Source organism: Arachis ipaensis, chromosome B2, assembly GCF_059453495.1.
Source record: "Arachis ipaensis isolate K30076 ecotype BB chromosome B2, ASM5945349v1, whole genome shotgun sequence".
Classification (NCBI taxonomy): Eukaryota; Viridiplantae; Streptophyta; class Magnoliopsida; order Fabales; family Fabaceae; genus Arachis; species Arachis ipaensis.
In genome coordinates this window covers 123,270,083-123,286,465 of record NC_142437.1, presented here as the reverse complement: position 1 = coordinate 123,286,465, position 16,383 = coordinate 123,270,083, and the positions used below count along the sequence as shown (strand labels likewise).

Here is a 16,383-nt window from a genome sequence, read left to right as displayed (position 1 = left end):
TCTATTAATTAACTATTAATTAATTAATTAATTACTGTATGTTATATCAGCAAAAAAATTTATGAATATAAATATTTTTCAGCCTTTGGAGGCATTAAAATTGGTGTCATGGTGGTTGGCTCTTATACTCGTCAGGAATTTAATTTGCTTTATCTACAAACTCAGCAGCCATATATCCAACCACAAAAAATTAATTAATACAAAAATATATAGTAGTAATATAATAAGTTGAAAAAGGAAAAAGAAAAAGCCATGGAAATTGTGAAAACGACAAGAAGATATTTAATGGAGAAATGAGCAATCAGATTCCTCCACCCGCTTCTTGTCCATCGTCACCTTCCTTCGTCTTTATTCTTTTTTTATTATTTTATTTTTTTATTAATAAATTAAATTCATTATTATTTAACAAATAAGTTAATTAATTAACCTATGCTTTGAAGAAGGAGACGTTTCCTCGTTTTTCAGCTGTTTGTATCTTCTCTAAATTATTTAAATTTTTTTTCTATTTTTTTAATACATACTTTTTTTATATATAGATACACAAGATTTCTTAGCAGGCCCATTTAATTTTTATTTGTTTTTTTCTTTCTTTCTTTCTCTCTTTCTCTTTCACCCTTCAAAAGTTCTTTGTTGCTCATGAATAGTAAGTGTTTTTGTTTGGGTGCATCAGATACAAATCAAATCAAATTATAAAAAGACACAAACAAGTTCATCTGTTTATTTGATCTATTCGCAGGTACTTCTTCCAAATAAAAAAGAAAAAAAAGTCATATAAAAACAGGGGCGGAGCTACACGGAGAGAAAAGGGGTAACGACCCCTCTAATTTTAATTTTTCACATGTAAATTATATATAAATTTTAATTCATTAATCCTTTTTAAAAATTTATTTTTGTCTTATTTTATTGTGTAAATATTTTTGGTCCCTTTCTAATATTTCATTTAGTTTCGTCCTGCATAGAAAGATAAGGAGATAACTATGTTCTATGTATGTACAAGTTCACTACTTCATTCTTCACACATAATTATATTCTCTGATATTTTTTTCTTATATCCCATTAAACCCAGAATAATCTCAAATATTCCTTATTGTTCTTCTTTTTCTTCTTCTAAATATTCTTTTTTTTTTCAATAAAAAATGGGTATATATAATTGAGTGGATAATGAGGTGAACAAAGATTGGTATCTTTTTCTCCCAAGTCTTTTTTAAAACCCATCTCTCACTTTAAACTCTCTCTCTCTCTCTTTCTCTCTCTCTCTCTCTTTTCCACTTTGAGCTTGAAATAGAGCTTTCTCCTTTGCAAGCTAAGATAGATCAAATTCATATTCATATCATAACAATAACACAAACTTCTTATTATTGATGATATAGGCCAGGTACATATAATATATGTATATAGTAATATTATTATTGGTTTTAATTTTGATTTTAATTTGATGAATTCATATCTATATATATATATCTAGCTAGTAGCTACATATATATATATATATATACCATATGTGTATCATATTTATTTTGATATAATTTTGCTATGGTGGGTGAGACTAAGTGTGCGTGTGTGTGGTTGTCCATGTTTCTCTTTCTCTCTGTGTAATTGAAAATATAATCCTTAGTTTCTTTCCTTTGCAGTGCACAAAATACTCAAATACATGATCCATGAAGCACGTGCACAATCCAATTTCCCTCATATCATAGGTACCTATATTATATCATCATATCATTAATTTCATATATATATACATCTTGAATTCTTCCCTCTTTTATTTTTCTTCTACCTCCCATTTCTTATTTTATATATATATAGTAACCTCTTTCTACTCTTTCTTCTTCCTCTAGTAAACCAAAATTGGGGCTAATGAATATGTATATGTTAGTTAGGTTTTGCACTAATAAAAAAAATATTGGATCCTTGTGTACTTAGCTAATTAATTTCTTCTTCTTCTTTATTTACAGTTTATTTTTCTGAGGGTACTTAGTTCTTTAATTTTGTGGAAGACGGAGGAGAATTCTTTATTAGCTTCATCAAAATCTGAGAGTTGTTTAATTTGATGGGCTGATCCACAAGGCTGAAAGGTACAACGAACTTACTCAACCACCACACAAGTATAGATAAGAGTATACTCATCATACCGGTTTAATTTAATAATGGAAAAATAAAATGACTTTATTACTAGATATTAATTAAATTTTATAAAGTAAGCAAACTCAATTTTTATTTTTATTTTTTTAAATTATGAGTTTAATCAATCATAAACCTTATTCATAGTGATAAGGTTTAATAATTTCTTGTGTTGTTTCTTTATTGCTGAATTGTGATGTGTTTAATTTGTTGTATTTTAATTAAATTTTTATATTTATATAATTATTTAAGAGATAATATATAGTTAAATTTAACAATAAATTTTTGTATTATAATTTTTGTTATTTAATTACAGTGTGAAAATTTTTACATCATAATATTTTCTTAGAAATATTTAGTGGTATGTGAACATTAACTAACGTTTGCTAATGAGTTATAGTTCAAATAACATAGTCTCCTCATATTCAATTAAGAGGTTGCGGGTTCAAATCTTCTATATTTGGTAGTTAAAAAAAAAAAAAACTAACCTTTTCTATACTGCTTTTTTTTCAGTGCAAAGAAGTAACAAAAATCAAAGATTAAAAAGAAATTCTTGAGAAATCTATGGCGACATATTTTCATGGTAATTCGGAAATTCAAGGTGGTGGTGTTGATGGCGGCCTTCAAACTCTTGTCCTCATGAACCCCGGATACATACAATTCTCCGACACGCCGCCGCCTCCGCCACCACACGGCGGAAACCTTATGCTTCTCAACTCTCTCGCTGCCGCCGGAAACTCCTCCCTCGCTCCTCACGCGCCGCTATCACAGCAATTCCTTGGTGTGCCTCTCGCGGCTGAGCACATGCAGGGCCACCATGATGTCTCGGTTGCGCTGCATGGTTACGCGCCGCGAGGGCACTACAACCTTTGGAACACAATTGACCCTACTACTGCCGCGCGTGATGCTACACGCGCCACACAAGGACTCTCTCTAAGCCTTCCAGCTATGTCGGGGGACGATGTTCGAGTCTCCGGTGGGTCCCCGTCTTCTGCTTCCGGGGTTACCAACGGTGGAGGCGGTGTTTCGGGAATTCAGAGTGTGTTATTGAATTCAAAGTACTTAAGGGCCACACAAGAGCTTCTAGAAGAGGTTGTGAATGTTAATAATAACAACGATGTTAATAATAATAATAATAATAATAATATGAAGAAGAAGAGTTTTGAGAAGGCTAAGGTTGGTGTCGGAGAATCTTCATCAAACGGTGGTAATAGTGGTGGAGATGGTTCGGTTGGTGAAGGAAGTGAGAAGCGTTGTGCTGAGTTATCAGCCACAGAGAGACAAGAAATTCAGATGAAGAAAGCAAAGTTAATCACCATGCTTGATGAGGTACTTCAATTATTTATTTATTTTTTTAATTTTTAGTTGTTTGTTTTTGTTTGAATAAATACACAAAGGTTTTGTTTGACTATATGAAATATATATATATATATATATATATATATATATATAAACTCAAGTGTAGTCTACTTCACATAAAGTTGATGATAACTGATAGTTGTTAGATAATTTGCTTGATTTAACTAAATTTTCATGTAACGACTCTCAACTATCAACTTCACATGAAGTCAACTGTACCTAAATTTTCACTATACTCTTTATTTGTAAACCTTGCACTCATAGGTTTTATTAATCAAAATTAATTAATTTGGTTTCCATTAGGTTAAGAAAATAATTTTTAATTTTTTATAAAGAATTTAATTGTTAATTAATAATTATTTCATTGCAGTTATTTTTATGTAAAATTATTAATTAAAAATTATTAAATAATTTAATATATTTGATTAAATTATTATTTAATAATTTTTAATTATTAATTTTATATAAAAACACATGCATGTAATTTTTTATTATCTAATTATTTATCATAAAATATTTTTTTGATTTTTTTTTTCTATTTGACAAAGTGAAAATTTAGAATATCTTTAAATTAATTAAGTGAAATATATTGATTTAAAGATAGATTTACTATTTTTTAATTTTTAAAAAGGAAAAAAAAATTAAAGAGAAGGAGTATTCATGAATCATGAATCCGTATTATTATTCTAATGAAACTTAAGCACAGTTATATTAATTAAGATACTGAATAGTATTCTTGACTTACATCCCATCAAACATTTGTCATTTAGTAATACAAAATGACAAATTGCTGGTGTTTGTACTTTTTACATAATCATAGATATATACAAAGTGGAAGAAAGAATAACAAGAAAGTGTTGATGTTGAAATTATTGGTGTATGTATATGGTGAGTTCTTGTATTTTTATTTTTTTTTTTTAATGCGGGTAATTTAGTTAAACTTGGATTGGAATGTATGCTTTAGGGTAAAATTATCAAAAAGGATGCATATCTTCTCAAACTAATTTTTTTATGCAATTTAGTAGAAAGAGCAATATGGTCTGATTATAATGATATAGAAACTTGATGAAAACATGGAATCGAAAAAGGGACATAATATGCTAAAAAATTGAGTTAATTTTTTTTATTTTTTTTATTTTCTTAATTTAGGGTAAAATATTAAATTGGTCCCTATGTTTGAGCGTATTTCTGTTTTGGTCCTTAAGGTTTAAAGTGTTCTATTTGAATCCAAAAAAGTTTTATTTAATATCAATTTAGTCCTATAGTGAGGTCAAAATTAAATAATTAACGAAATGTCCTACATAACAATAGTATAATAACAAAATCGATAATCTGGGGAACAAGTACAAGCTCTAGAAGTACAAAATCAACCGTTGATACATCGATACATTTATTTATTATTTTCTTTAGTTCTATAGAAAATATTTTATTTATATTATAAAAAATAATAAATAAATGTATTAATACATCCACGGTTGATCTTGTGCCTCTAAAACTTGTACTTGTTCTCTAGATTATCGATTTTGTTCTTATGCTGTTGTTATGTAGGACATTCCATTAATTATTTAACTTTGACCTCATTATGGACTAAATTGATGCTAAATGAAACTTTTTTGGATTCAAATAGAATACTTTAAACCTTAAGGACCAAAACAGAAATACGCCCAAACATAGGACCAATTTAATACTTTACCCTTTAATTTATAACACAATTGTAGTAATGCAATAGAAATTTATCAGATTCAACATTTACTATATATATTACTATGTATAGTAGTAATTTTTAATTGAGTTAATAGTGAATTAATTAAGTCACTTTTAAAACATCTGAGATACGAATAAGAAAGAAAAAGTTAGAAATAATATTAATACTTACTTCAAATGTTTAGTACAAAAATAATATTTTTATCTTATGTTGTTTTGAAAGTGGTATATATATGAAACAAAATGCCATAAAAGGTAAAATAATTACATTCAAAATTACTATATATGCTAATAATATTTTTAACATTTGGATGAACTAGTAAAATTCATTCATTTGTAACCTATGTAACTCTTCTCATTGTACATTGGTAAATTCTCACATTTGTGACAAACAATTTTGACTATGTGTTAGTTAACAAATGAAACATTATGGTCTAATACCATATAGTCATGACATTAATTAATTTTTTTTATATATATTTGATTGAGTTAAGCTTCATTTTGGTCTCTGAAATTGACGAATTGTACCGATTTAGTCATTAATTTTTCAATTGCTACAATTTAGTCTTCAAATTTAAAAAAGTGCACAAATATAATTTCTCGTATATTTTTGGTCACCGGAACAAAACATTGTTAGTGACATGGCTTAACGCTCTTCGTCACTAACTTCTGTGGGCAAATGCAGAACCCTTAAACCCCTTTTCAACCTCTACGTTGCTGAATTTCGGTAACAGAAAATACACGAGAGACTACATTAGTGCACTTTTTTTAATTTGAAAACCAAATTGTAACAATTGAAAAGTAATCAAAGACTAAGTCGATACAGCTCGTCAATCTCAGGGATCAAAATAAAACTTAACTCATACTTGATGATATGGGATTTAACTTAAATATACCAACAATCATATATAATGTTGTTTCAACCATTATACTCAATTATTTCACTTTACTTAGATATAATCAATGAAATAAAGATTAATTTTATATATTTATATTGAATTAAATAGGTGGAGCAAAGATACAGGCAATACCATAATCAAATGCAGATAGTAATATCATCATTTGAGCAAGCAGCTGGGATTGGATCAGCAAGAACATACACTGCCCTTGCATTGCAAACAATCTCAAAGCAATTTAGGTGCTTGAAGGATGCCATAACTGGACAAATTAAAGCTGCAAATAAGAGCTTAGGTGAAGAGGACTACTTTGGTGGAGGCAAAATTGAAGGGTCAAGGCTTAAATATGTTGACCATCATCTAAGGCAACAGAGAGCTATACAACAACTGGGAATGATGCATCACAATGCTTGGAGACCCCAGAGAGGACTCCCGGAGAGATCGGTTTCCGTTCTACGCGCTTGGCTGTTCGAACATTTTCTTCATCCGTAAGTATTCTGATATGAGAAATATTTCTTGAACATAGTTATAATCATATTCTAAGTCGATATATTATCTATATATCTATTTCCTTTTGATGTAATATAAAATACGATAACAAATATTTCAAATATCACTAATTTTTTTATATTGGCAAAATTTTATTTACAGAAAAACCGACCGTATTTTAACATAAAAAATTGATATGAATAGTGAATACTGAATACAGTATTTTTATTGATTATGACGAAATATTTGATGTTCACTTCTAATATTTAGATTTGAAACTAATTTTGTATCTACGAAAGATCAATAAACTACTAATTTTGCTTGTTTATGAGTAAATTCGTCAGCAATCGAAACTTTTATGAATGGAAGTGATAGTTTACTTTTTCAAAAGTTATTTAAATAAAACCCTTGATTATGATATGTTTTGAACTTAGAATATGCAAATCCAAACACATTCCTTGACTGTTGCTTAAAAGTTTAGTGATGAAAGTAACAACCGAATTTTTGGTTTTCAGTTATCCCAAGGATTCAGACAAACACATGCTTGCAAAACAAACAGGGCTTACAAGGAGCCAGGTAAAGAACATGTTCCTTATTGAACTTCTCTCTGTATATCTCTTAATTGATCATTATAACTTAAATTTAGGAACATTAACATAGTATTATTGAATTGATCAGGTATCAAATTGGTTCATAAATGCAAGAGTTAGGCTTTGGAAACCAATGGTGGAGGAAATGTACTTAGAGGAAATGAAGGATCATGATATGAACAATAGTAACAACAACAATGTCTCTGAGGACAACAAATCAAGCAAGAGCAATGAAGATCCAAACAATGCTAAAAATTCGCCACCTCGAGACAGCAATTCTGAATCCGATACCAAAAAGAGCTTCAATTCGAAACAAGAAAACAACGTTTCAATTTCGACACCAACTTCGCAAATCGGCGGAAATTCAAGGAACAACAACAATAATAATAGTTCAGGATTCAGCTTCATGGGATCATCAGAATTATTAGATGGAATCACACAAGGTAGTAGTCCTAAGAAGCCAAGGAGCAATGAAATTGTTCATCATAGCCAAAACAATAATAATAATAATAATAACAACAATGAATACTCGTTCATCAATAATGTTGGGAACCAAACAAACTTCATTGGTGGATTTGGACAATACCCTATTGATGAAATTGCAAGATTTGATGCTGCTGCTGCTGAAAATTTTACAAGATTCTCAGGTAATAATAATCATAGTAACAATAATGGTGTATCACTCACTCTTGGTCTTCCACATTGTGACACATTCCAGAACATTCAACTAGGAAGAAGATTGGATCATATGAGTGGTGAACAACATTCAAATGAGTTTGGTGCAGTTAACAACACTCAAAATCCTCATCACTCTTCAGCTGCATTTCAGAGTATGCAGAATTCAAAGAGGTTTGCTGCACAATTGTTGCCAGATTATGTGGCCTAATTAATATAATAATTAAATAACAATAATACATTGTTATATTTTTAGTGTATAGAAACTAAAGAAGGGGATTTTATTAGTTACTCTAGCATAGGTCCTATACTTTTGCATAGAACCATTTTAGTATATTCTTAGATAGGTTTAGGGTATTTCAGATTTCAGATTTTATTATATGATTGAAGTTGTATATTATTTTTGTAAGTTTTATAGATGGGATTGGTTGTTATAAAAGTTCTTCAAAGTCAAAGATCACAATATATACATTTGATTGGGGATACATGCGATATGATAATTAAATTTTTTCTTTTTGATTTTTTATTATTATTTTTTAAAAGGATCGAAAATATCTAGAGTAATGTGGCAATTCACTCATACTTTCGAGTGTCAGAATTTTTCGCAATTAGTCTTTTTCGACAGGAATGAACACGGATCGGATCGGATTGAATATGACTAAAATTTTGATTAGATTCGCATTAAAATAATCGAATTCAATATCCGCAGTTTTTAAGCATGAATCCGATCCGATCCAATATGCACATTTGCGGATCGGATTGGATATCGGATATATCTGCAAAAATATAAAAATATTTTTAAAAATTTATTTTTTTATTCTTTTAAATATGTTTATTCTTAAAATAATATTAAACATATTTTTTTAAATAATAAATTAAAATAATACAACATATATTATAATTATTAGTTGAAATAAAACATAAAAAATATTTACTTATTTATTTCTTTATTTTTACAGATACGCGAATACCTATACAAAATCTAAGTGTGCGGATTAGATCCATATACACAATTTTTGGATCGAATTCTGATAAACACCACAGATATATAAATCGGTTCCGATCCAAGAACATCCTACTTTTTTATTAGTCTACTATCAATTATTATTTTTTATTATTATTTTTTAAAAAGACCAAATATATCTAGAATAATGTGACAATTCACTCGTACTCTTGAGTATCAGAATTTTTCGCATTTAGTCCTTTTCGAATAGTCTACTTTTGATTAAAATACCAATATAAGAGTTACAAAACTTCGAAAAAACCATCACTACAAAAATTAGTTAGCTATTATGGTCGAAAAGTCCAAGACTTTACAAAACTCTTTTTCATGTGTTGGCCCTTTGAGATGGAACTTTTTTTTTTCAAATGTTACTAGATGGGAATAGATTGTTCTTGAATCTTGATCTTGCTAGCTACTATGATAAATTCTCTTGTTGGTCTAAATTTCTGAAGTAGAGTAAAATATCGTTTTTGTCTTCAACTTTTAGGGATAAGTCTTATTTGTATCCCGAATGTTTAAATCATCTTATTTATATTCCTAACGTTTGTAAAAGCGATTCAATGTTATCTTACCGTCAATTATACATCATGAGCTTTAGTTGGAGTTTTAAAAATCTCTTCTTAGAGTTAGAATACAAATGTCTGGACAGAGTCGATGATCCACTCTGAATAATAGCTCTCAAAAGTTGAAACTAATCTCTCCAATATTTACATAATTTACTTTTTTAGTGACATAATTGAACCTAAACACAAATAGTCGGTACAAGATTGAAATCGAATATATCCAAGTAAGATCTAATTAAGAATAAATACATCTAATTGAGAATAATTGAAAAATACAATCTGATCTGTTAGTATAATTGACGGCAAGATAACATTAAATCACTTTTATAAACATTAGGGATACAAATAGGACGATTTAAACGTTAGGACACAAATAAAACTTACTTCAAATGTTGGGAACAAAAATCATACTTTACTCTTTTGAAGTATTATGGTAAATTTTTATTACTATAGTGAAATATATTGTATTTTTATAAAAAAAAAAAAAGTAAGCTTTTTTTTAATACTTGTATTATTATGAAAAATTGAAAGGAAAGAATCTTTGATTTTCAAACTCAACAAGTACTCAATCATGGAGCATGAAAATATGGAGGTTGGAACCAATAATAAGGCACAAAATGTCAACCATGACATGCAGCACTAAATGACTTATAGCTATATTTACATGAAACTAGAAGCTTGAGACAGCCACAATAAAATTATAATTAATTAATTCATACTATTCGGCAATTTTTGTTTTTTAAATAAATCATTTACACAATCCAACACAGCAGGTCAATTACACATTGCCAAATAGCTTTAAGTCTTTTATGCGTACTTTGAAATTCGATCATTTTTTAATATATTATTATTTGCAGTGAGAAATATAACATGATATTCTACAAAACATACCACAATAATTCAAAATATTCGTTGAAAATTATTAGCATTGAATTGACTAAACGATTTAAAGTATGATTCGGGACAAAAGTATTCATTTCCCATGCAAGAATGTAACTAATGTTTTCTCCTTCTATGTTTGAATTTGGAATAATCCACACTAACTACTTCGGACTAAACTTTTTTTTTTTTTTAAATCTGTTGCGAATCAAAATTTCATTTAATAGTTTATTGTTAGCAAATAAATTATTACATAAATAAAATGTTATTCAAACTACTAACACTTATTCAAGTGTATGGATGAATTAATTATTGGATGAATCTAAGTTGGTTAAGCCAAGCTAATCTTGATTGATTAATAGTTCACCTAAGACTAAAACATTTTTGGTCAGGAAACATTACATTGTTGGACAGAAAAGGAAACTAGCCATGGAAAAAGAAAATAAAATAAAAAGCATTCTTGGGCCACAGAAATACTTTTGGACCTCTAAAACAACATTTTTAACATTCAAAACATATTTATCCAATAAAATTCTCTAAGGCCCAAATAAGCATATTACGTTACCCTTCTCAAACAAACCTTACAAACTCCTGACCAAAATTTCATTGAAGAACTCTATTTCAATCAGAATTAAAATTAGTTAACCAATTTCATAAAATTATACAATCTATTAGATTAATAAATGATAGAGAAAATAGAATAATATGAAAATTTAATAGGTCAGATATTTATTCTACTAACTCATTATTTATATAGGTATTACAGGCAGAAATACTCTTGAAGAACATTATAAGTTATAATTTTATTAGTTCTATTTGAAAAAGATTGGTATCACTAAGAATTGAGTTATTTACCTTATTTGTATTAGTTGGAAGAATAAATACTAAGGACAAATTTAAGAGATTTTATATTATTGATTAAAGTGATAATTTTTGTGTTTTATGTAAAAAATATACTAAGAATAGTTTTCACTTATTTTTGGGTGTGAGTTTAGTTGGTAGGTATGATATGTTTGGTCAGTTGGTTGGATGCCTATAATAAATTATGGTCAGTTTCAAGAACAATCAAGTAACACTTTGAGAGTTGGACAGAAGCACCTGTAAAAAAGAAAGAAGGTAATAGATGGTTGATTAATTTTTTTGTTATTATTTGAAACAGGTGGTTAGAAATGAAGGACGGAATTTTCGGAACTTAAGAGAAGATGTCTCGAAAATTATCAACAAGTCGGATTATGAGCTACAAAAAAAAAATTGAACTAATCTTGATCCTTAATTGTTGATGGTAATGTGAAAAATAACTTTAAATTAATTTGTATTTGTTTGACTAATGACTCTATATTTTATATACTCTAATTGTTCCATTTTGCTATATTAAACATTTTGGTAAAAAAAAAAATTCCTGACCAAAACAAATTAAAAAAAAAACTTGCAACCGGTTTTAAAACAAAAAAAAAAATATAAATTATTATAAATAAATTAATTAATTATTAATAGTCCACATCAGCATAGATTTAGAGTATCAAAATGCCAAAGAGATGATATAAGGAATGACATATTTCACGTTTATATTTTTAATAACCAAATTTAATATTTACTCATTCATAATAATTAAGGGACAATTTTCAATATAAACCATAAAAAATTACTTTCTTTGTTCGAACTTGTTAATCACTTAATTATATGCAATATTTTATCTAACTATAACTAACTTAGCTTGAGATTTTTTTCATTGAGAAGCACCGTTTAGATTTTTTCACGTGAGGAATACATTCTCTTTCAATTTATTTTATTAGGATTTTTTTTTAAAATAGAATTTTGTGCTGTTTAGATCAATGTTTGATTTTGTCAATTCTTTTCTTTAATTATTTTTTTATTCCCTTCTTTATTCCTTCTCTTTAATTCACCATGAGAGTTCTTTCATAGAATTGTCGCGATTTGGTAAGACCCTGACAGTTCATAACTTTAAAGGGATGTGTCAATCTCACTCCCCCGAAATTATGTTTCTATGTGAAACAAAAACTAATCTCGTCTGGTAGAAAGTATGTTGAGATCTTGTCATTTTACGGATTGGAGGATTGTTAGTCTGACGGGTACAGCTGGTGGATTGGCTTTAGCATGGAAGGAGGGCACAACAGTTGAGATTCTTGTTGAAAAAGAGTTTTTCATAGCTGCCAAGATAACTGATCATGCTTTGAACTATTTTTGGGGCTGATTGGGGTACATTTAAATAGCTTGGATGGGATTCGGTCTACCCAATACACAGAACTTTCCTCTTTTGTACAAGGTTTCTTTGGAAAAGTTATAATTATGGGTGATTTTTAATGCTATAATAAGCCTCGATGAGAAGGAAGGAAGGGGATCAAAACCAGCTTCATCTATTTTTGAATTTGTGAATTTTATTGATGGTGGTGGACTGAAGGACTTGAGTATGATTGGGAGAAAGTTCACCTGGACTAAAAGACAACGAGGGCAAGACCAAATCAGGGAGTGGCTTGACCGTACACTTGCAAACGGTGAGTGGATAGATTGTTTTCCATTAGCCTCGCTGTCTCGACTCGTAGAAAACGGTTCAGATCATGCGCCTATCCTTTTTGACACAAATCCGGTCATAGAAAAATCTAATCGGAGGTTTAAGTTTCAGGAGAGATAGTGTGATTTAGAAGAAATTCGGGTAATTATCACTGAAGCTTGGAAGGAATGGGTGGATGGCTCAACAATGTTTGTTTTGGCTCAAAAATTGAAGCATTGTAGGCATCGTATTGTTCAATGGCAGCAGCAGAACAAATCTAATTCGAAGAAGGACATTGGTGAACTCACATCTCAACTTGAAATTCTCAGAGAGGAGGATATTACAGGGAGAGAACAGGTTGAAGCCTTGGAAAATAAACTTGAGGATACTTACTTTAGGGAGAAAAGCCATTGGAGGGAGAAATCTCGTGTAAAGTGACTAAAAGAAGGGGACAGAAATACAAGTTTCTTTCACTAATAATTCCATTCCAGAATCCGGAGAAATAAAATTTGAAAATTAGAAAAGAATGATGGTACGTTTGCTACCACCCGTGAAGAAATTGCACAAGTAGTTGAAACATACTTCAAGGATATCTTCACATCGATTAACCAAACTAATCCGGCACATGCATTCGAAGATTTTGAAAGCAAAGTTTCAGCAACCATGAACAGGAAATTAACTAGATCGGTCAGTTTTGATGAGGTAAAACGTGCGATCTTTAGTATTCACCCCCAAAGCGCCCCTAGTGATGATGGATTTATGGCTAAATTCTTTCAATTTCACTGGAGTTTAGTAGGGGATGATGTTTTTAAGGCTGTCCGCAGTTTCTTTGTCAGTGGTTAACTACTAAGGAGCTTAAACCATATATAAATCTGTCTCATTCCTAAGATTCCTGATGCAAAGGATATGACACAGGTTAGACCCATCAGCCTTTCCTTGGTTGTGTATAAGATTATTTCTAAAGTACTAGTCCATCGGCTACAGAAATTTATGACTTCGTTGATTAGCCCTAATCAAAGTGTCTTTATTAAGGGTAGATCGATTTCAGACAATGTCCTAGTCGCTCATGAATGTATGCACTATCTAAAGACAAAGAAGAGGGGCCTATCGAGTGAAATGGCTGTTAAATTGGATATAAGCAAAGCCTATGATCGTGTTGAGTGGCATTTTCTTTGGTTCATTTTGGAGAAGTTGGGATTTGATCTAGATGGATTGGTTGGATATAGGAGGTGGTGACTACAGTTTCTTACTCTATCGTTGTTGAAGGTCAACCTTTTAGTTTTTTTTAAACCAAATAGAGGTATCCATCAAGGAGACCCTCTATCTCCATACCTTTTTCTTTTCTGTGCAGAAGGATTATCCTTTTTGCTAAACAAGGCAGAGCAAAACAGTCTCATTGAAGACATTCAGATCAACCAAAGATGTCCTACTATTAATCATTTATTGTTTGCGGATGACTCAATCCTTTTTTGCAAAGCGTCAGAAAACAGTTGTGAAAATATTCTCAATCTTCTTTAGTCATACGAGGGGTTCAGTGGCCAAAAAGTTAATTTGCATAAATCAACTCTATTTTTTAGTAATAATACTCCTCCCGTTGCTCAATTACTACTGGCTCGAAAATTGGAAATTGATCATATCGGTGCACAGGATAAATATTTGGGTCTTCCATTTACAGTCTAAAAATAAAAAAATGCCACCTTCGGAGAAATCAAGGACAAGGTGAGAAAGCGAGTTCGAGAGTGAAAAAGAAAACTTCTCTCCTCTGCAGGCAGGCATGTTTTAACCAAAGGTATTGGAGAGGCTATCCCAATTGATTCATTATCATATTTCCGTCTTCCTAACACTTTAATTAGGGAGATTCACAACATACTTTTCCAATTTTTGTGGGATCAAAATGGTAGAGAGCAAAAAATAGCATGTGTTAGTTGGGATACCATGATAAGACCGAAATTGGAAGGTGGACTAGATTTTAAGGACCTAGGAGCTCAAAATTTGGCGCTATTAGCAAAACAATGTTGAAAAGTTATCTCTCAGCCATAATCACTCCTATCTAGACTCCTCAAAGGTAAATATTTTCGATACAGTTCTATAATAAATGCAGAGATTGGAATAGTACCTTCGTGGGAGTGGCGTAGCATATTGGAAGCGAAGGACGCAAGGTTGTTGAAAAGGGGCTGGTTTGGTGAGTTGGTGATGGATCCAGTATTCGAATCTTCAGTGATCCTTGCCTTGCTCCTCCACATCCTTATGTTGTTTCTTCATCTGAAACTTTCAATCTACAAAATCAACCACTATTGATGGTCAAAGACTTAATACTTTCTAATGGTTAGTGGAATCAAACTCTAATTAGAAGTATTTTTTTCTGAGGACACTAGTCAGCGTGTGCTAGCAACAACAATTGGGGGCGGAGAAGATAAAATTTATTCGGTCCTTAATAAAAGTGGTTTGTATGAAGTGAGTATTGGGTACTGTATGGCTTATGGGTTCTCGCATCCTCCCATTGAATTTTACCCAGAAATTATGAGACAACGAAATTTGTGGCGAGAATTGTGGAAGCTGAAAATTCCAAGGAAGATTAAGTTTTTTCTCTGGAGGGGCTTCCATGAAAAGCTTCCAGTGTTGCAAAAGCTTCATTATCGCATCCCATCGATTCAACCTATCTGCCAAAGATGCCTACAATTTCCAGAAACAATCAATCATTACATCTTCCATTGTGTAAAATCAAAGGAAATTTAGTCAAAAATAGGCATACCAGCTACTAGAAGGAGCACCGAAGATTCTGATTTTTATGTTGAGTGAAACTTGAGAATGGGAGTCTTGCGTACCCAACTCAATAGCTCCTTTCAGAGAATGATGATAGTGATTTTGAGTTGGTTCTTATGGAAGGCTAGGAACAGGTTCATCTTTGATAATGTATCAACTAGTATAGAAGAGATAATGACGTCGGCTTTGAAGTTGCAGAAAGAGTTTCAATAAATTCCCACTTCCTAATTGATGAGTACTTTACTTTTTTATCTCTCTTATTAGATTATTATACGATGTTACTTCTATAGTAAATCGTTGAAAGTCTTTCATTTTTTTTTATTTATCCCATATATAGACACATATATGTTTCTTTTATTTCATAAATAAAATTATCTGATTTAAAAAAAAAAAAAACCTAACTTAGCTTGAACTATGAATACCACCCTAAATTATGTAAATAAAATCTGAAGAAATATAAAAAGAGAAAGTGGCATCAAAGAATGGTCCCCATATATAGTGTTGAATATCACCATCTAGGTTGTGTTTTTATGTTGTTGAATGCATAATAGAATTGAATGGAAGACTTGAATTTGGAACCGATGGGAAGAATAGGAAAAGTCTAAGGAGCAGTAATTTTTGTGTTTTGTGATCAGTACTTAATCATTCAGAGAAAAGTGAGTGATCTTTTATTATTGGATGTAATCTCACACTATTAAAAAAATTATTAATAACCAATTGATGGTTACAAAACACAAAAATGGTTGGTCCCTAGCACTCCTCAAAAAGAATATGCAATCTCTATTCAACATAGCCGCCATCTTTGGCCTTCAAATTTATTATCAATCTAACT

General features: G+C 30.4%; 1 protein-coding gene across 3 annotated transcripts; it reads left to right on the top strand.

The window, feature by feature from the left end:
• Window positions 1-611: 611 nt before the first annotated feature.
• Window positions 612-8,322, top strand: LOC107626338 (BEL1-like homeodomain protein 1). 3 transcript variants are annotated; one of them, XM_088504230.1, is made up of 8 exons: window positions 612-643; window positions 737-808; window positions 1,632-1,697; window positions 1,956-2,075; window positions 2,635-3,450; window positions 6,192-6,568; window positions 7,085-7,145; window positions 7,248-8,322. In XM_088504230.1, exons 5-8 carry the CDS (start codon window positions 2,686-2,688, stop codon window positions 8,043-8,045), a joined length of 2,001 nt encoding a protein of 666 aa, XP_088360356.1. In that variant the 5' UTR covers window positions 612-643; window positions 737-808; window positions 1,632-1,697; window positions 1,956-2,075; window positions 2,635-2,685; the 3' UTR covers window positions 8,046-8,322. The 3 variants fall into 3 exon arrangements, with proteins under 3 accessions (XP_088360356.1, XP_088360357.1, XP_088360355.1); XM_088504231.1 differs by lacking the exon at window positions 612-643 and having other exon boundaries at window positions 667-808; XM_088504229.1 differs by lacking the exons at window positions 612-643; window positions 737-808 and adding an exon at window positions 1,009-1,375.
• The last annotated feature ends 8,061 nt before the right edge of the window (window positions 8,323-16,383 follow it).